Source organism: Corythoichthys intestinalis, chromosome 4 (genome assembly GCF_030265065.1).
Source record: "Corythoichthys intestinalis isolate RoL2023-P3 chromosome 4, ASM3026506v1, whole genome shotgun sequence".
Taxonomy (NCBI): domain Eukaryota; kingdom Metazoa; phylum Chordata; class Actinopteri; order Syngnathiformes; family Syngnathidae; genus Corythoichthys; species Corythoichthys intestinalis.
Genome location: NC_080398.1, coordinates 37,069,520 through 37,090,913, shown reverse-complemented (window position 1 = coordinate 37,090,913; position 21,394 = coordinate 37,069,520). Strand labels below are relative to the sequence as shown.

The 21,394-nt window shown below is 38.3% G+C and overlaps 1 protein-coding gene and 1 long non-coding RNA gene across 2 annotated transcripts in view; one reads left to right on the top strand and one right to left on the bottom strand.

The window, feature by feature from the left end:
* Positions 1–21,394, top strand: part of grik3 (glutamate ionotropic receptor kainate type subunit 3) — a 283,742-nt gene that overhangs the window by 247,480 nt on the left and 14,868 nt on the right. The window contains exons 12-13 of the mRNA XM_057834915.1: positions 4,749–4,867; positions 17,813–18,030. Coding sequence (XP_057690898.1) covers positions 4,749–4,867; positions 17,813–18,030 — 337 coding nt within the window. The remainder of the gene's footprint in view (positions 1–4,748; positions 4,868–17,812; positions 18,031–21,394) is intronic.
* LOC130915129 (uncharacterized) lies at positions 19,234–20,844 on the bottom strand. Its single transcript, XR_009063054.1, has 3 exons — positions 19,956–20,844; positions 19,508–19,639; positions 19,234–19,400 (listed from the first exon to the last, which is right to left on the bottom strand). It is a non-coding gene; the product is annotated as an uncharacterized LOC130915129 (long non-coding RNA).

Here is a 21,394-nt window from a genome sequence, read left to right as displayed (position 1 = left end):
AAACTAAATTCTGTGCTTTATGAAGAGTGAAAAAAGCAGAATTTAACACAGACGAAATCATTTGGCCGATTAGAGTGAAGTATTACCGAAACAAAATGGTGACGTCACGTACCGTAATGGTCGGCAACGGGTCGCCGCATACGTTTCTTCAACACAACGTGGCCGTGTCAATGAAAAAAAAATCGGTTTATATATATATGTAATACAAATATATATTTCTGTCTCCATCCATGTACCCGTTTATAATGCGCACCATGAGTTTACAAGTTGATTTTGGGGGAAAAAAGTGCGCGTTATATTCGGGAAATTACGGAAATACAAAGCACGATGTTTACTCACTTCCTCTTAAGTCCCATGGTCCCACAGTAGTAGGGCTTGTTTTGGCCAAGTATCCACCGGCGAATGGGAACCTTTTGAAGCCCCAAAAAGGCACACACGCCTCTCCCTTGTACAGCAAGATTTTTCTGCAGCCGTTTGGCTGGCGTGATGCGAAAAATAAACGTATTAATCCGCAAAATCAGCTGAATCCTTTGTCCTTCTCTTACAAAAGTACGGCTATATAGTGAAGAGGACTCCTTCCACCGTACACGTCACAGCACCCTCCTTCTCAACTCGAGACTGTTGCCGGAAGTCAGTCATTTTCACGGCGCGGGATTCAAAAAACTTAATAAATATAGCGATCGCTTCAACACACATCCAAGCGGTCCATTTCATTCAGGAGCATAAAATAAATTTAAGTCAGGTGTGTGCCCAATCACTGATGAGTGGTTTAAAGCTGCCTTGTCCACAAAAAGCACACACTTGGTAAGAATTGTCCTGATGAGAGGCATTGTCTGATGTACATCATGGTTCGGTCAAAAGAGCTGTCTGAAGACCTGCGATCAAGGATTGTTGATTTGTATAAAGCAAGGAAAGGATAAAAAACCATCTCTAAAAGTATAGATCTTTGTCAATCAACAGTCAGAGAAGTTGTCTATAAATGGAGAGAGTCTGGCACTGTGGCCTCTCTCCCATGGAGTGGCCGTCTACCAAAGATGATGCCAAGAATTCAGCGCAGAATAATCAGAGAGGTAAAAAAAAAAACTAGGGTGTCTGCTAAAGACTTACAGAAATATCTGGCACAGTCCAATATCTCTGAGCACACATCAACTATATGTAAAACTATGGCCAAGAATGGTGTTCATGGGAAGACTCCACGGAGGATCAGGATGTTTTGCAAAATAACCTGAGGCTGTCTGTCAGACAGTTGACGCTAAAAAGAGGATGGCTGTTGCAACAAGACAATGATCCAAAACACAGAAGTAAATCAACTTCAGAATGGTTTCAGAAGAACAAAATACACGTTCCGGGGTGGCCAAGTCAGAGTCCTTGACTTGAACCCCATTGAAATGATGTGGCATGACCTAAATACAGCGATTCATGCCAGACATCCTAGAAATCTGACTGAACTAACGCAGTTTTGTAGAGAAGAATGGGCCAAGATTAGTCCTGATCCATGTGCCAGACTGATCTACAGCTACAGGAAGCATCAGGTTGAAGTTATTGCTGCCAAAGGGGCCCACAAAATATTAAATGTGACGGTTTACTTGCTTATTTCTTCCCCCTTCTATCATTGTTTGTATACTATCCTCATTAAAATATGAAAACGAGGGCTGTCAAACGATTAAAATTTTTAATCGAGTTAATCACAGCTTAAAAATTAATTGTAATTAATCGTAATTGCAATTCAAACCATCTCTAAAATATGCATATTTTTCTGTAAATTATTGTTGGAATGGAAAGACACAAGACGGATATGTACATACTGTACATAAGTACTGTATTTGTTTGTTATAACAATAAATCCACAAATGGCATTATTAACATTCTTTCTGTTAAAGTGATCCACGGCTAGAAAGACTTGTAGTTCTTAAAAGATAAATGTTATAGTTACAAGTTATAATAATTTTATATTAAAACTAGGGCTGTCAAAATTATCACGTTAACGGGCAGTAATTAATTTTTTTAATGAATCACGTTAAAATATTTGACGCAATTAACGCACATGCCCCGCTCAGATTAAAATGACAGAAGTGTAAAGTCCGCTTGTTACTTGTTTTTTGTCATTTGGCGCCCTCTGCTGGCGCTTGGGTCCAAATGATTCTATGGTTTTGGGGAGTGAGCTTGGTGTAATGACATCAACAATGGCGAGCTACTAGTTTATTTTTTGATTGAAAATTTTACAAATTTTAATAAAAAGATAACATTAAGAGGGGTTTTAATATAAAATTTCTATAACTTGTACTAACATTTATCTTTTAAGAACTACAATTTTTCTATCCATGGATCGATTTAAGAGAATGTTAATAATGTTAATGCCATCTTGTTGATTAATTGTTATAATAAACAAATACAGTACTTATGTGCCGTATGTTGAATGTATATATCTGTCTTGTGTCTTATCTTTTCATTCCAACAATAATTTACAGAAAAATATGGCATATTTTATGGATGGTTTTAATTGCGATTAATTACAATTAATTAATTTTTAAGCTGTAATTAACTCAATTAAAAATTTTAATCGTTTGACAGCCCTAATTAAAACCCTTCTTCATGTTTTCGTTTTAATAAAATTTGTAAAATTTTCAATCAAAAGCAGAGTTAATATAATAATAATAAGAATAAAAATAACAATAATAAGAATAGAGTGACCAAAGTCTGAGTAAGTTTTATGCGTATTTTGCATAGCTATTTGGATTTGCAATGCTCACTTTCAGTTCACTTTGCATTGTTGTTTAACTGTGTGAGAATAGGGCCTCATTACTACAGACTGAAGTGCTTTTCTTTTTGTGAACATTTCTTTTTTTTTTGAGGGATAGGAATATTATATTTGTTGTGCTTTCACTAAATGATACTTGTGTTTGTTGTGAAGGAGTTGCCGAAGCTTATGGCAATAAACGGTGCGGTCCAAAGAACGCCTGTGTCCACTCGCCTTTATAACATATATATCTCTGTACATATCTTACCTAAAATACAACAAGAGACACATAATTGCCATTAAAAGAAAGAATACTTACAGAAATATGTGTGGAGCACAAATAGCACAATGCAACAGCATAAACGTCTCACAACTACTAATTCTCCCACTAATAGAAGGAATAACATTAGTATGGAACGGCGCTGCCCCCAACGTCTTCACTCTTAATGTCCATAAACGGCGTCATTGTAATCTGTCTGAGGCAATGCGTGAGCGGGTCATTCAGTGCATGTGTTAATTGCGTCAAATATTTTAACGTGATTAATTCCAAAAATTAATTAACACCCGTTAACGCGATAATTTTGACAGCCTTAATGAAAACCTAAAAATGTTTGGATGGTTTAAGTTATAGCAGACAGTTTTTTCATCTGTGTGATTTTGACAATTTAAAATATTTGACGCAATTAACGCAGATGCCCTGCTCAGACAGATTTAAATGACAGTAAAGTGAAACGCTCACTTGTTGTGTTTTATGGAGTTTTGCCGCCCTCATGGCGCTTGGGTGCAGCTGATTTTATAGGCTTCAGAACCCATGAGCATTGTGTAAGTAATTATTGACATCAACAATGGCGGGCTACTAGTTTATTTTTTGATTGAAAATTTTACAATTTTTATTAAAACGAAAACATTAAGAGGGGTTTTCATATAAAATTTCTGTAACTTGTACTAACATTTATCCTTTAAGAACTACAAGTCTTTCTATCCATGGATCGCTTTAACAGAATGTTAATAACATTAATGCCGTCTTGTTGATTTATTGTCATAATAAACAAATACAGTCCTTATGTACCGCATGTTGAATATATATATCCATCTTGTCTTATCTTTCCATTCCAACAATAATTTACAGAAAAATATGGCATATTTTATAGATGGTTTGAATTGCGATTGATTGCGATTAATTACGATTAATTAATTTTTAAGCTGTAATTAACTCGATAAAAAATTTTAATCGTTTGACAGCCCTAGTTTTTATGCAAAAATGTGAGAAAGTCCAAAAGGTTCAGATACTTTTTCATACCACTGTACCTGGCTTTTTTACCCTCCCCTTGCCCAACCACACCGCTTTAGAACCGCAAACCGGGCCTCCTATAGGCCCGGGCCTGAATGTGGCCACACCCCCAGCACCCCTCTAAGCTCCGTCCCTACCTCTAAGGTTAATTTCAATTAAATTTACCTGAAAACGTTTGTGAAATATCAACCAGATGAGGCTTTTGTATAAACCTCAGATACTTTTTAAAAGAGACAAAAGGCAGTTTTTTTTTCATTTTCATGTTTAACTCTTTGCCAGACAATTAGGTAATTAATGAAAAACATTATAGCTGTTAGAACAATTTGACGAAGTTATTGTGTAATAAATGTAAAAACAGCTCATTTTTTGCCATCAACTTTTGCCATCAATGGCAGACAATGAGTCAATTTACATCTTTTGGGGAATTATTCACTCCTATTTTATAGTGCAGGTATGACTGGTAAGTACTGCTATTTCTGTTTTAAGTTGGCACTTCCTTCCAAAAGTGATACTTTGCAAATGCAGCGGCTCTGCTACTTTTACCGACTTTCCGTCACAGCGGATTTGTTACTGTTCTGTTTCAACTCGACATGACTAAACTACAAAATAGCACACGAAGTCTCAGAACAGAACCGATGCTGTTCAAAAAGTCAAAAGTTGTGCTTTCTTTGTAAAAGAGGACTTATCTTTCTTTTTTAAATCCTGCTTTTCCAACTCTAGGTTCAGTCCTTACGAATGGTACGACGCCCACCCCTGCAACCCGGGTTCAGATGTGGTGGAGAACAACTTCACGCTGCTGAACAGCTTCTGGTTCGGAGTTGGCTCCTTGATGCAACAAGGTACACCATCGCGCGATTCTTTGTCGAAAACAATCTCATCATTTCCACCGCCCCCCTGTTTTTCTCCACGCCGGTAGCTTAAACTTCCTGCCTCTCTAACTGACAAGCCGCTGGATTCCGCGATTGTTTTTCCTCGAGATGTTCACCCGCCAGGAACGAGCGGCGCGGTGCTCCGTCTTACATGACATAGCAGGGTGCTTGTCACCCACCTGCTGTTCCCCCCAAAAAAGGAAAAGGGAAGCTTGTCAGGCGTTGTCAGGCAAGGCTAGATAGTATTGCGGCATTTATTTCCCGCCATAAAACATTGCTGACCCCGAGAGTGTGCCTTCAGGGTGCCAGGGACGAGAAAAAAGGGGACGTCGAGGGACACGTTTGACAAATGCCGGCTGTCAGCCGCGCTGCAACTGGCAGGTGTGATGGATTCAGAGAGGCTTAATTGCACTTAGAGTGACCCGCTGCAGAATGTCCATATGTCTCAGGTGTACTTAGTGTGTCTCTGATTGTGCAGTGGCATTTGATGGTTGGACGTATACATTAAATACAAGTCTGTGAAAACTGTGAAACCCTTTTAAAAGACTCTTCAGGTCCTTGTTTTCGTTATGGATGGTGTGTTATTTACTAAACCTAAACCATAGACTTCATAATGTATTGACGGGACACAGGGCCGATAAATAGGGGGCCTGCCTTGTTGGTGTGGCCGTTAAAGCTGACCGAGTGGAATCACAGACAAAGAGCTTTTTTCGTTGAAAATTCTTGGGAATAAATGCTTAAATCCCTGAATTCTTTATAGATATGGGCGTAAGAAGCTGTCGATTCTTAGTTAAAAGCAAAAAATTACGTGCAGTTAGCATTTATTTTACGTAAATATTAGGGCTGTCAAACGATTAAAATTTTTAGTCGAGTTAATCACAGCTTAAAAATGAATTAATCGTAATTAATCCCAATTCAAACCATCTATAAAATATGCCATATTTTTCTGTAAATTATTGTAGGAATGAAAAGATAAGACACAAGACGGATATATACGTTCAACATAATGTACATAAGTACTGTATTTGTTTATTATAACAATAAATCAGCAAGATGGCATTAACATTACTAACATTCTGTTAAAGCAATCCATGGATAGAAAGACTTGTAGTTCTTAAAAGATAAATGTTAGTACAAGTTATAGAAATTTTATATTAAAACCCCTCTTAATGTTTTCGTTTTAATAAAATTTGTAAAATTTTCAATCAAAAAATAAACCAGTAGCTCACCATTGTTGATGTCAATAATTACACAATGCTCATGTGGTGCTGAAACCCATAAAATCAGTCGCACCCAAACGCCAGCAGAGGGCGACAAAACACCGAAAAACACAAATAACAAGCGGACATGACACTGTGCTGTCATTTGAATCTGTTTGAGCAGGGCATGTGCATTAAATGCGTCAAATATTTTAACGTGATTAATTAAAAAAATTAATTACCGCCTGTTAACGCGATAATTTTGACAGCCCTAGTAAATATGTCAAAGTACAATGTTAGTCTGTTAGTAAATGCTAGCTGCCGCCTTTTGTAAACAGAGCTTTTCCGGTGAAAATTATTTTGAATATATGCTTAAATCCCTGAATTCTTTATAGATATGGATGTAAAACGGTCTCAATTCTTGGTTAAAAGCAAAAAAAAAAAAAAAACCATGCAGTTAGCATTTATTTTACGTAAATATGTCTCAGTACAATGCTAGTCTGTTAGTAAATGTAGCTAGTGGACGCCTTATGTAAACAGAGCTTTTCTGGTGAAAATTCTTGTGAATAAATGCTTAAATCCCCGAATTCTTTATCGATATGGACATCAAACAGTCTGGATTCTTGGTTAAAAGCAAAGATAAAAAAAATAAGAAAAAGCTGCAGTTAGCATTTGTTTTACGTAAATATGTCGAAGTACAATGCTAGTCTGTTAGTAATACTAGCTAGCGGCCACCTTATGTAAACAGAGCTTTTGCGGTGAAAATTCTTCTGAATAAATGCTTAAATAACCAAATTCTTTCTAGATATGGGCCGAAAACAGTCTCGATTCCTGGTTAAATGGCAAAAAGAAACTGCAGTTACAATGCTAGTCTGTTCGTAAATGTGGCTAGCAGCCGCCTTATGTAAGCAGTGCTTTTTTTCAGTGAAAATCTTTGTGAATAAATGCTTAAATTTCCAAATTCTTTATCGATATGGATGTAAAACAGTCTCCATTCTTGGTTAAAAGGAGAAAAAAAACAAAAAAAAACGCATCCAGTTAGCATTTATTTTTGTAAATATGTCTCAGTACAATGCTAGTCTGTTAGTAAATGTAGCTAGCGGCCACCTTATGTAAACAGAACTTTTCCGGTGAAAATTCTTGTGAATTAATGTTTAAATCCCCAAATTCCTTATAGTTATTGATGTAAAACAGTCTCGATTCTTGGTTAAAAGCAAAACAAAAACCTGCAGTTCGCATTTATTTTACGTAAATATGTCGAAGTACAATGCTAGTTTGTTAGTAAATGTAGCTAGCGGCCGCCTTATGTAAACAGAACTTTTCCGGTGAAAATTCTTGTGAATTAATGCTTCAATCCCCAAATTCTTTATAGGTATGGACGTAAAACAGTTTCGATTCTCTGTTAAAAGCAAGAAAAAATATATATATATATTATTCCATGACGACACTTGCACCTGAAATAAATTTGACCTAAAATCAACTTCCCTAATCGAAGTGAATAGAAACATAAACATAATCTTTTTTGTCTTCCGACTCTTTTGCCACATTTGTCTTTATTATTTGTAGTTTATGCATCTTTTATTGGAGAGGTTTGAATATTATTTTAATTGAACAAGGGTGTAACAATACATCAATCAGAATAAACGTAGAACACGACGTTTAAGTGTTATTTACATCTGTAATGATGCAATGCATGCTGGGAGGCATGAGGCATTTTATACAACAACATTGTGGACAGCAGGTGGTAGCAGAGGTTGTCTGTCCTTCCCAATTACATTACATTAAGCAGTGATGGCCAAATGAAGCTTCTTGAAGCAATGAAGCTTTGCAGCCAATTGATTCGAAGCTTCATGGTGGTTCATTTGCTCTGTAGCACTATCAAGTAAGTGGTCATTCTTTGACTATTTGTTTAAGATTATGTTTGTGTTACTGTGTGAACAAAACGCATCAAGTGCTTAAAGGATAATTTGCTAATCATTTATTTTTAAAAACAATATCTTCTACAGTGTTTTGGCAAAAATAAAATATTTTAAAACTTTCCATCCTTTTTTTTTTTTTTTTGCCTAGGACAGTGCAAATGATGATTATGTGGATCCGATTCTTTTTTGTTTTTGTTTTGTTTTTTGCCTAGGACAGTGCAAATGATGATTATGTGGTTCCGATTCATCACTAGTGAGCATCGAAACCATTTGAACTGGGAGGGCTGACAGCGAATGAACAGAGTGGAGGTCTATTGCAGTCAATGGGAGACAATGAGATAAAAATAATGATTTTCTTATTTATTTATCTTTTTAATTCAATATTCTGAAATGTGTCTGATATGTACAGTGCCTTGCAAAAGTACTCGGCCCCCTTGAATCTTGCAACCTTTCGCCACATTTCAGGCTTCAAACGGAACAACATTTATTGGATAATTTAAACTTTTTTAACAAATAAAAAACTGAAAAGTGGGGCGTGCAATATTATTCGGCCCCTTTACTTTCAGTGCAGCAAACTCACTCCAGAAGTTCAGTGAGGATCTCTGAATGATCATCCAATGTTGTCCTAAATGACCGATGATGATAAATAGAATCCACCTGTGTGTAATCAAGTCTCCGTATAAATGCACCTGCTCTGTGATAGTCTCAGGGTTCTGTTTAAAGTGCAGAGAACATTATGAAAACCAAAGAACACACCAGGCAGGTCCGAGATACTGTTGTGGAGAAGTTTAAAGCCGGATTTGGATACAAAAAGATTTCCCAAGCTTTAAACATCTCAAGGAGCACTGTGCAAGCCATCATATTGAAATGGAAGGAGCATCAGACCACTGCAAATCTACCAAGACCCGGTCAGATGAAACCAAAATTGAACTTTTTGGCCACAATGCAAAACGATATGTTTGGCGTAGAAGCAACACAGCTCATCACCCTGAACACACCATCCCCACTGTCAAACACGGTGGGGGCAGCATCATGGTTTGGGCCTGCTTTTCTTCAGCAGGGACAGGGAAGATGGGTAAAATTGACGGGAAGATGGATGCAGCCAAATACAGGAACATTCTGGAAGAAAACCTGTTGGTATCTGCACAAGACCTGAGACTGGGACGGAGATTTATCTTCCAACAGGACAATGATCCAAAACATAAAGCCAAATCTACAATGGAATGGTTCAAAAATAAACGTATCCAGGTGTTAGAATGGCCAAGTCAAAGTCCAGACCTGAATCCAATGGAGAATCTGTGGAAAGAGCTGAAGACTGCTGTTCACAAACACTCTCCATCCAACCTCACTGAGCTCGAGCTGTTTTGCAAGGAAGAATGGGCAAGAATGTCAGTCTCTCGATGTGCAAAACTGATAGAAACATACCCCCAAGCGACTAGCAGCTCTAATTGGAGCAAAAGATGGCACTACAAAGTATTAACGCAAGGGGGCCGAATAATATTGCACGCCCCACTTTTCAGTTTTTTATTTGTTAAAAAAGTTTAAATTATCCAATAAATTTTGTTCCACTTCACGATTGTATCCCACTTGTTGTTGATTCTTGACAAAAAAATAAAATTTTATATCTTTATGTTTGAAGCCTGAAATGTGGCGAAAGGTTGCAAGGTTCAAGGGGGCCGAATACTTTTGCAAGGCACTGTATCATGTTAAATAAATCGAAACCTATGAATCAAATCGTTAAAAAATTGTGGGAGTCTTTGTAATATTGGCAAACATCGTATCGATGTCCAAAGAATCGACAATATATCGTGTCGTCATGAAATTTGAATGATTTCCACCCTATCTTTGACTAGTGCTCCAGCCTTCTTTGTATTAACTCATTCCCTGCCACCACAGTGATGGACATCCAGTCCATTTGAAGGGGGACTGAAGGCCCTACAAGTTCAAAGGGACTTTATATCTATGAAAATCCGTATCGGTGGGACAAAAATAGTCAAGGAATGTTGAAACACAGAGTAATGGGACAAATCAAGGAAGCTTTCGTCAGAGTCAGCAGTGGCTCTTTTCCCTGCCGTGGCCGCAAATGCATTCAGCAATTCATTAGACATGTTGGATCAGCAGCGTCGAAACGGCACGGGGGTTCTGCCAATTTGCTGGCGTGGGCTCCAGGAGGGCATCGAACGCACCGCTGAAGAGACTCATAGCTAAATGAGCTAGTTTGATGCAAGTATTATTAAATTAAGCATGTCTGAACTCTCCACTGTGATTCACAGTATAGACACAATGCCTTCAAATGCAAACCCTATATTAATATGGTATATAATAGCATGTACTACATAGTGTGTCTGGTAATCACTGAAAGGTGTAGTTTGTTGACGTCTCATAAACAGGCTTCTTCACCGCGCTCGTCTGCCAACCTCGGTGACAGCAGCTGAGACGGAAGCCATTTCCTTGACGCGTTTAAAATGCAAATGGATGTGTTTGAGTGGAGGGAAAGTTAAAAAAAAAAAAAAAAAAAAAAAAGGGAGAGAGAAACAGCTTGTCTGTGGGAGTGAGGTGTCACCGACAACACAAAAGAACACCGAAGAAGGTGAAGTGCAAAGCACAAAGCACACCAAATGTGGTCTTCACTTGACAACCAACATATGTCTGATCATTTCCTGCTACTTTGACTTCACGTTGGAAAACTGCATTTTGAATGATGCTTGTTTTGCTTGTCAATTAAGATGAAATCGTTCAAACGGAGGCGGTCGAGTGAAAAAATGAATTAACATCACCACTCTATGGAGCTCAGTGCAGGGAAGGGTGAACTGACCCCCTATAAAAGAGGTTTTCTCTTTCAACAAGTCTGATCTCGATTGCTTTTCACATTTTTCTCCCATTGATTTTCATTTACAGTGGGGCAAATAAGTATTTAGTCAACCACCAATTGTGCAAGTTCTCCTACTTGAAAAGATTAGAGAGGCCTGTAACTGTCAACATGGGTAAACCTAAACCATGAGAAACAAAATGAGGAAAAAAAACAGAAAATCACATTGTTTGATTTTTAAAGAATTTATATCCAAATTACAGTAGAAAGTAAGTATTTGGTCACCGACAAACAAGCAAGATTTCTGGCTGTCAAAGAGGTCTAACTTCTTCTAACGAGGTCTAACGAGGCTCCACTCGTTACCTTACTAATGGCACCTGTTTTAACTCCTTATCGGTATAAAAGACACCTGTCCATAATCTCAGTCAGTCACACTCCAAACTTTACTATGGCCAAGACCAAAGAGCTGTCGAAGGACACCATAGACAAAATTGTAGAACTGCACCAGGCTGGGAAGACTGAATCTGCAATAGGTAAAACGCTTGGTGTAAAGAAATCAACTGTGGGAGCAATTATTAGAAAATGGAAGACATACAAGACCACTGATAATCTGTCTCGATCTGGGGCTCCATGCAAGATCTCACCCCGTGGTGTCAAAATGATAACAAGAACGGTGAGCAAAAAACCCAAAACCACACGGAGGGACCTAGTGAATGACCTACAGAGAGCTGGGACCAGAGTAACAAAGGCTACTATCAGTAACACAATGCGCCGCCAGGGACTCAAATCCTGCACTGTCAGACGTATCCCCCTGCTGATGAAATTACATGTCCGGGCCCGTCTGCAGTTCGCTAGAGAGCATTTGGATGATCCAGAGGACTGGGAGAATGTTATGGTCAGATGAAACCAAAATAGAACTTTTTGGTACAAACACAGGTTCTTGTGTTTGGAGGAGAAAGAATACTGAATTGCATCCAAAGAACACCATACCCACTGTGATGCATGGGGGTGGAAACATCATGCTTTGGGGCTGTTTTTCTGCAAAGGGACCAGAACGACTGATCTGTGTAAAGTAAAGAATGAATGGGGCCACGTATCGAGAGATTTTGAGTGAAAATCTACTTTCATCAGCAAGGGCATTGAAGATGAGACGTGGCTGGGTCTTTCAACATGACAATGATCCCAAACACACTGCCAGGGCAACAAAGGAGTGGCTTCGTAAGAAGCATTTCAAGGTCCTGGAGTGGCCTAGCCAGTCTCCAGATCTTAACCCCATAGAAAATCTGTGGAGGGAGTTGAAAATCCGTATTGCCCAACGACAGCCCCAAAATATCATTGCTCTAGAGGAGATCTGCATGGAGGAATGGGCCAAAATACCAGCAACAGTGTGTGAAAAGCTTGTGAAGAGTCACAGAAAACGTTTGGCCTCCGTTATTGCCAACAAAGGGTACATAACAAAGTATAGAGATGAACTTTTGGTATTGACCAAATACTTATTTTCCACCATGATTTGCAAATAAATTCTTAAAAATCAAACAATGTGATTTTCTTGGTTTTTTTTCCCCACATTCTGTCTCTCATGGTTGAGGTTTACCCATGTTGACAATTACAGGCCTCTCTAATATTTTCAAGTGGGAGAACTTGCACAATTAGTGGTTGACTAAATACTTATTAGCCCCACTGTATTTAAGAAAAGTAGTTCAATTTTATAGATAAGTTTCTGAGGATGTATCGCAACTTTCGTTTTACTTTCTCTAACCAAAACAACAGTAGAGCTGGAGTGGCATCACTCATCAACATCATTTGAGAGTTAAATAACTCTAATCAATGCTAATATTCGTTGTATAGAGTTCCTTTTGTCTACACTTATAAATTCGTCAAACCCTTTCTTTTATCCCAGGCAATTGTAGGTCGTTTTATTTACCTGACATGTTTCCTGTTTTTACCCTCTGACGAAGGCGGAAGTGCCCGCCGAAACATGTCAGGTAAATAAAACGACCTACAATTGCCTGGGATAAAAGAAAGGGTTTGACGAAGACAATGCTAATATTCGTTGGCATTTATGCTAACGAGCTTTTGAAAAACAAAATGTATGTATTTTAATGAACTGAAAGTGTCCATTTCTTTGTGTGTTTAGTTGTGCAAATTAGCCCAACTGGACTGGTACAACCAATTTGAAAACCATAAAGAAATAATGCGAATCGCTGAAATTTTTTTGTCAGCGTGTAAGCCAACATGCTTTCAAAAAATAAACTACAGTAGTATGAAAAAGTATCCGAACCTTTTGGAATTTCTCACATTTCTGCATAAAATCACCATCAAATGTGATTTGATCTTTGTCAAAATCACACAGATGAAAAAACAGTGTCCTCTTTAACTAGAACCACTCATTTATAGGTTTTCATATATTAATGACGATAGGATGCAAACAGTGACAGAAGGGGGAAAACCATCACATTTAATATTTTGTGGTCCCACCCTTTGGCAGCAATAACTTCAACCAGACACTTCCTATAGCTGCACATTAGTCTGGCACATTGATCAGGACTAACCTTGGCCCATTCTTCTCTACAAAACTGCTGTAGTTCAGTCGGATTCTTGGATGTCTGGCATGAATCGCTGTCTTCAGGTCATGCCACAGCATCTCAATGGTGTTCAAGTTTGGACTTTGACACTGCCACTCCAGAACATGTATTTTGTTCTTCTGAAACCATTCTGAAGTTGATTTACTTCTGTGTTTTGGATCATTGTCTTGTTGCAGCATCTATCCTCTTTTTAGCCTCAACTATCTGCCTCAGGTTTTCCTGCAAAAGATCCTGATAAACCTTTGAATTCATTCTTGTCCAGGCCCTGAGGCAGGAAAACAGCCCCAAATCATGATCCACACATGACGTTGTGTGTTACTCCCAAACAAGTCAACTTTGGTTGAACGATCCCACAAAATATTTTGCCACAACTTCTGCAGAGTGTCCAAGTGCCTTTTTGCGAACATTAAATGAGCAACAATGTTTTTTTTTTTTTTTTTTTTTTTTTTTTTGACAGCAATGGCTTCTTCGGTGGAGTCTTCCTATGAACACCATTCTTGGCCATAGTTTTAGATATAGTTGATGTGTCCACAGACATATTGGACTGTGCCAGAGATTTCTTTAAGTCTTTATCAGACACTCTAGGATTCTTTTTACCTCTCTGAGTATTCTGCACTGAACTCTTGGCGTCATCTTTGGGAGTGAAGCAACAGTGCCAAACTCTCTCCATTTGTAGACAACTTCTCTGACTATCGATTGATAAACTTCCAGACTTTTAGAGATGGTTTTGTATCCTTTCCCAGCTTTATACAAATCAACAATCCTTGATTGCAGGTCTTCAGACAGCTCTTTTGACCGAACCATGAAGCACAATGCTTCTCATCAAGACAATTCTTACCAGGTGTGTGTTTTGTAGTGGGCAGGGCAGCTTTAAACCACTAATCAGTGATTGGCCACACACCTGACTTAAATTGTTTGGTAAAAAATCTCCTTGGGCAGAGGGTTCACTTACTTATTTTTCCCCTTATGTCATTGTTTGCATGTTCTCCTTATTAAAATATGAAAACCTATGAATGTTTGAGTGGTTTTAGTTAAAGCAGACGCTGTTTTTACATCTGTGTGATTTTGACAAAGAACAGATCACATTTAATGGTGATTTTATGCAGAAATGTGAGAAATTCCAAAAGGTTCAGATAATTTTTAATACCACTGTTTCGTATTTTTATATATTCTCCTTATTTGTCCAATCAAATGCCACTTCTGATCACAGAGATCAACTGCAATTTTTTTAAATTTATTTTTTTATAGGGCTGTCAAAATTATCGCGTTAACGGGCGGTAATTAATTTTTTTAATTAATCACGTTAAAATATTTGACGCAATTAACGCACATGCCCCGCTCAGACAGATTTAAATGACAGTGAAATGCCCACTTGTTAACTGTGTTTTATGGAGTTTTGCCGCCCTCTGCTGGCGCTTGGGTGCGACTGATTTTATAGGCTTCAGCACCCATGAGCATTGTATAAGTAATTATTGACGGCAATAATGGCGGGCTACTAGTTTATTTTTTGATTGAAAATTTTACAAGTTTTATTAAAACGAAAACATTAAGAGGGGTTTTAATATAAAATTTGTATAACTTGTACTAACATTTATCTTTTAAGCACTACAAGTCTTTCTATCCATGGATCGCTTTAACAGTATGTTCATAATGTTAATGCCATCTTGTTGATTTATTGTTATAATAAACAAATACAGTCCTTATGCACCGTATGTTGAATGTATATATCCAACTTGTGTCTTATCTTTCCATTTCAACAATAATTTACAGAAAAATATGGCATATTTAATAGATGGTTTGAATTACGATTAATTAATTTTTAAGCTGTAATTAACTCAATTAAAAATTTTAATTGTTTGACAGCTCTAATTTTTTATCAACCTACCTTAGCTCAACCGTGGAGGAATCAGTGAAATCATTTTCACTTCGGGTATGTCTTTTTTTACGAACTTAAAGCAGAATTAATCATACGGTGTCATGTTGGGTAAGAAACTTTTTTATTCTTGTGAGTGCAGGAGGCATAGCACACAGTACATCAACAGTTCCCCTTGTAAGAACAAACATATTGACGTTTTTATAAGCCTGCCACCACATGACAGATCTACTTTTTGCGTTTATTTCAGAGTTCCAATGCACGACTACACACTGTATACCTTCCCCCCTGTTGCTGACAGCAGTTTTTTTTTTTTTTCCCAGCGTGGAATTTAATCCGGTCGCTTCTGGCGGTTTTCAGCACAACCGCGCAGAGACGGGCTGCTCGTCCCTCCCCGCAGTCACAGTGAATTAAGGGATAGCGCCGTCCCTCCCTTGTTTGTAACCACGTCGAGCCTCTGTCGAGCCACAAAGGACGAATGCAATCAAATTTGGTGGAAGAGGTTAAAGAGCGGAGCACTCTGCCCACCCCTTTCATTCTCCGCCCCATCCTCCTCGCTCCTTCCTCCTACATGCGCTTGTTACTCTTCAGAATTGCTGTCATAAATCTTCTCAGTAAAGTAACACAGTGTACACTGACCGCAAGGGTATTTTAAAGGTTGTCAGAGATGAGATATAAAGTAACTTTAGCATCAGTCAGTGGGCCATTGGTGAGGCTGAATTGCTCTGCGGTAGAGATGCGGCACTTTACGGCCCATATGCCTCGATATCTAGAAATTACTTCCTACTGTATTTGCAGCACTGTAGTCCTGGCTCAAACAACTTATAGAAGGACATAGCTAAATATACACGGTGTTCCAAAATGGTTGATCCCATTCTAAATGCCCATATCTCCCAAACTACAGTGGGGCAAATAAGTATTTAGTCAACCACCAATTGTGCAAGTTCTCCTACTTGAAAAGATTAGAGAGGCCTGTAATTGTCAACATGGGTAAACCTCAACCATGAGAGACAGAATGTGGAAAAACTACAGAAAATCACATTGTTTGATTTTTAAAGAATTTATTTCCAAATTAGAGTGGAAAATAAGTATTTGGTCACCTACAAACAAGCAAGATATCTGGCTGTCAAAGAGGTCTAACTTCTTCTAACGAGGTCTTATGGTCAGATGAAACCAAAATAGAACTTTTTGGTAGAAACACATGTTCTCGTGTTTGGAGGAGAAAGAATACTGAATTGCATCCGAAGAACACCATACCCACTGTGAAGCATGGGGGTGGAAACTTCATGCTTTGGGGCTGTTTTTCTGCAAAGGGACCAGGACGAATGATCTGTGTAAAGGAAAGAATGAATGGGGCCATGTATCGAGAGATTTTGAGTGAAAATCTCCTTCCATCAGCAAGGGCATTGAAGATGAGACGTGGCTGGGTCTTTCAGCATGGCAATGATCCCAAACACACAGCCATGGCAACAAAGGAGTGGCTTCGTAAGAAGCATTTCAAGGTCCTGGAGTGGCCTAGCCAATATCCAGATCTCAAACCTATAGAAAATCTGTGGAGGGAGTTGAAAGTCCGTGTTGCCCAACAACAGCCCCAAAACATCACTGCTCTAGAGGAGATCTGCATGGAGGAATGGGCCAATATACCAGCAACAGTGTGTGAAAAGCTTGTGAAGAGTTACAGAAAACGTTTGGCCTCCGTTATTTCCAACAAAGGGTACATAACAAAGTATTGAGATGAACTTTTGGTATTGACCAAATGCTTATTTCCCACCATGATTTGCAAATAAATTCTTTAAAAATCAAGCAAAGTGATTTTCAGTTTTTTTTCCCCAAATTCTGTCTCACATAGTTGAGGTTTACTCATGTTGACAATTACAGGCCTCTCTAATGTTTTCAAGTGGGAGAACTTGCACAATTAGTGGTTGACTAAATACTTATTTGCCACACTGTTTGTGTCTCTAATAACATATTTTAGTAAAAGAGAACATTTTTGGCTAATTAGAGCATACAAGTCTTTAATACGAGGTTCCCTCTAAGATGAACTCATCAAGCCTTTTACAGTTTATTACCTTTTATAGATGAATGTTGAGCAAAAAAAAAAACGGAAAAGTGAAAGCTGGTTGTTCAAGAATTTTTTTAAACCAAAATGTATATATTTTTTTACTTTTAGTATGTAATGATGCTTATTAAAATCACTACATGACTGCATACAGTGTTTAAGAACCCAGAGTGTAGACTTAAGGTACTGCACAGGTAGAGTAGATGATGTACATTTATGACCGCCATTGAATTCTCCAGGTTTTCCGGGAACTACATAAAGGCTTTTATTTCTCGTGTAAATCTCTGGGTGCGATACAGTTTTACAACTCTAACCTGCTTGTCCTGCTAAACAGTTCCCTCACATTCATTTTACCTGGAACAACGCACAATTATTCCCACTGGCTAATTAACAAACATAGAGGCGATTGTCCTTGGTCAGTCAAATCTTTTTAGAGATTAAAAAGCATGAACAATGTCTCTCTTGGCGCAGGCTCCGAGTTGATGCCCAAGGCCTTGTCGACCCGGATCATAGGCGGCATCTGGTGGTTCTTCACGCTGATCATCATATCTTCCTACACGGCCAACTTGGCGGCGTTCCTCACCATCGAGAGGATGGATTCGCCGGTGGACTCAGCTGATGACATCGCCAAGCAGACCAAGATCGAATACGGTGTGGTTCGCGATGGCGCCACGATGACTTTCTTTAAGGTATGCTACCCTTGAGTAGGATTATTCTAATTATGTCATAGTGCAGGGCTGTCAAACTCGTTTTTGTCATGGGCCACATATACTGTACTATAGTTAGGGTTTCTTTATATCTGACAACTAGGATTGCCACGACTAATCAGCAATAAATGGATTACTGTTGGAGGCAGTCTTTCAGGTCCTCCGCGTGTTCGTTTTCAATTCAGGTGAGACGGCTAGATTGCATTGCTAAATAAAAGACTGGAGACAAGAGATCATAACTGCACAGTTTTCATTTCAGAAATTTCTGGGTGCGTTCAATGACAGAACAAAAACTGTGTAGAGAAATGCACACCGAACAGAGAGCTCGGCGTTGCTTATATGCTGTACTTAAAAGGAGCTGTGTCTGTTTGGTGATTAACTCATCATGCAAAATAGGTCATGACCCTTGCTGGTTGGCAGTTAAAAGTCCATGATTATTGTTGGCAGTTAAAAGTCCATGATTATCTGAGGCAAAACTGTCAGCGGTTTTCAGTGAAAAACAACTCCATCTATGAATATGATTACATTAGGCGAGATCCATACTGACTTTATTACCAAACTGTATCAACAACTACTTCGGTAGTCAATTAATCATTTAGCGACATTGTTGACTAAGGGTGTGACTATATATCGAAAAGGTGATATATCGCGATACTGTGTAGCCCAAAATGGTATCGATATGCTACTACCAAGTATCGATATATTGTTTTCAAAAGGTGTCACTATTTTTAAAATAAAAAGGAACCAACAGGATGCTACTAAAATCTTCCATTCGAATAGTGTCTACGTTAACTCACTGGCTGCCATTGACGGTGCTAGACGTCCAATTCCTTCTGACTAGATTGGACGTCTAGCGCCGTCAAAGGCACTGAAACGAGAGCATTCACAGCAAGTCTTTTGTGGACATTTACAGGTCACTTTCTGTTCATTTTAAGGCATTTACAGGTTACTTCCTGTTGATTTTGGGTCACTTCCTATTCAGTAGAGGGTATTCTTGAGTCACTTATTTTTCAGTGACCCATAACAGGGTTTCCCCTAGGATTTTTTGAAGCTGTGGTAGTGGTGGACTGCGTCGGAGTCGGACAACCCCATCATGTTGTGCCGCGGCGAATTTGTTTCGTATCATGACAAATAAGAATTTTTAAAATTGTTTTTTAATTTTATTATTTATTTTTTTCAAGAACCATAACAAAGATCTATTTGCAAAGTTTGCATCCTGCCTGGGAACACTTGATTTTCCTGGACTTAAAAAAAAAAAAGGGGGGCGGGGGGTCGGCAATAGGTGATCCATTTATTAGTCAATGTGAGGCATGCTACAAGATGGTCCACCTGTTCCTCAAGTCTGTCTTTACCTACACAGGAATTAGAAAAAAATTAGATCTAGGAAATGAAAACACTCAAGCATCTCAAATGTACATTGTGCAGTTCAGTACAATGTACAGTTGACCAAATGTCTTACTCAGGTCATTGAAGAAAAATCTCACAGTTCACTGTTGAGACGGTAACTGTCAACGCAATGGCGGACGGTTGCTGTCAGCAGCACTCCCCATTCATCAGTCTGTGGTGCCATCATGCTGACCTGGTCCATATTCTGAAACACATTCAATGGATTACCCATTTGGATTTAAATTAAATATGTTAAATTTACATTAGCCAATCCAACTTCAGTTCAAACTGAAGTGTCTTTGTGGGAGTTACTTTTCTGATTGTTAGTACACATTCATATAATGATTTGTTTCAATGAGATTAAAAATACTTCTTTAAATGCCATCTGTTTTTTTTTTTTTTTTTTCGATAAGCATTATGCCAGGTTATAGAAAATGAACCTTTTTCAATATCACAATTTAAGATAAAATAATACAAATATGATTATTAAAAATGATTGGTGCACGATTCTAAACACTCACCTTGATTTTTGTGGTACAGCCACAGCTTGAACTTTGCCATTTTTGTCCATGTTGGGTCCAGCTAGATTTCCTGTTTGGTTTTTTTGCTTACTTCTCCTACCCTGGACTCTGCGCCATCCTGATCTGCCTCTCTATGTGCTATCTGGTCTCATTCAGTTCTTGAAAACCTTATCTCAACATTAGAATACTACGCTTGCCATAACCATTTGGTTATTTCTAGTCCTCCGAACATGAGAGCCAATACATTCGCAAATGAAGAGCACCTGAGAGCATGAGCCCTCCGGTACGTTCCGAAATATTTAATTAGCCTCGGACGCTCATTAAATATTTCTGAACATGACGGTCTAAATCATCAAACAATAATCGTCACTTTGTTAGCGGACCCTCGTCCTCAGGAACTTTTCTCTTTCCAAAATACTGTACATCAATAACAACGAGTGACGTCAGCGCCGAACAAATGCTATGCTAGGAGTAGGACGCGACCGATTCGTATCAAAAACATGCCATAATGAACTTAAACGTTACGTCAATGTCAGTATATTAAGGTCATTTTCACAGTTTTAAACCAGAAGTACATTCATTAACTTCAAATGCCTTTCTGTGTTTCGTCTCCCGATTTCCATTTCTGCGCCGAGCCGACGTACCAGCCGCAAGCTTTCAATAGAAATGATACGCTTTTCAAAATAAAGCATGTAAAGGAACAATTTGTATTTTACATGCTATTTCAGACGACTTATGGTAAATCGTGTGTACAAATGAGCTTCATATATTCATTTAGAAGTCATGTTAAATTATACTAATTAAAAATTAGAATGGATCTTTAAATCTTAAAAAAAAAAAAAAAAAAAAAAGAATCGCATTTGCAAGGCGTGGTGGCTTTTATTTTGGTGTGGCGGCCCGCCACGATAAATCCTATGTAGGGGAAACGCTGCATAATCAACAGGAAGTGGCTTGTAAATATCCCAAACTTAATAGGAAGTGACCCGTAAAATGCCCCAAAATAGAAAAGAAAATGACCGAAAATCAACAGGAAATGACGTGAAATTCCCCAAAATTAACTCATTGCTGACTGGAACTGACGGCAATATCAAGTGGGGCAAATAAGTATTTAGTCAACCACTAATTGTGCAAGTTCTCCCGCTTGAAAATATTAGAGAGGCCTGTAATTGTCAACATGGGTAAACCTCAACCATGAGAGACAGAATTTGGGAAAAAAAAACCCAGAAAATCACATTGTTTCATTTTTAAAGAATTTATTTGCAAATCATGGTGGAAAATAAGTATTTGGTCACTACCAAAAGTTCATTTCAATACTTTGTTATGTACCCTTTGTTGGCAATAACGGAGGCCAAACGTTTTCTGTAAATATTCACAAGCTTTTCACACATTGTTGCTGGTATTTTGGCCCATTCTTCCATGCAGATATCCTCTAGAGCAGG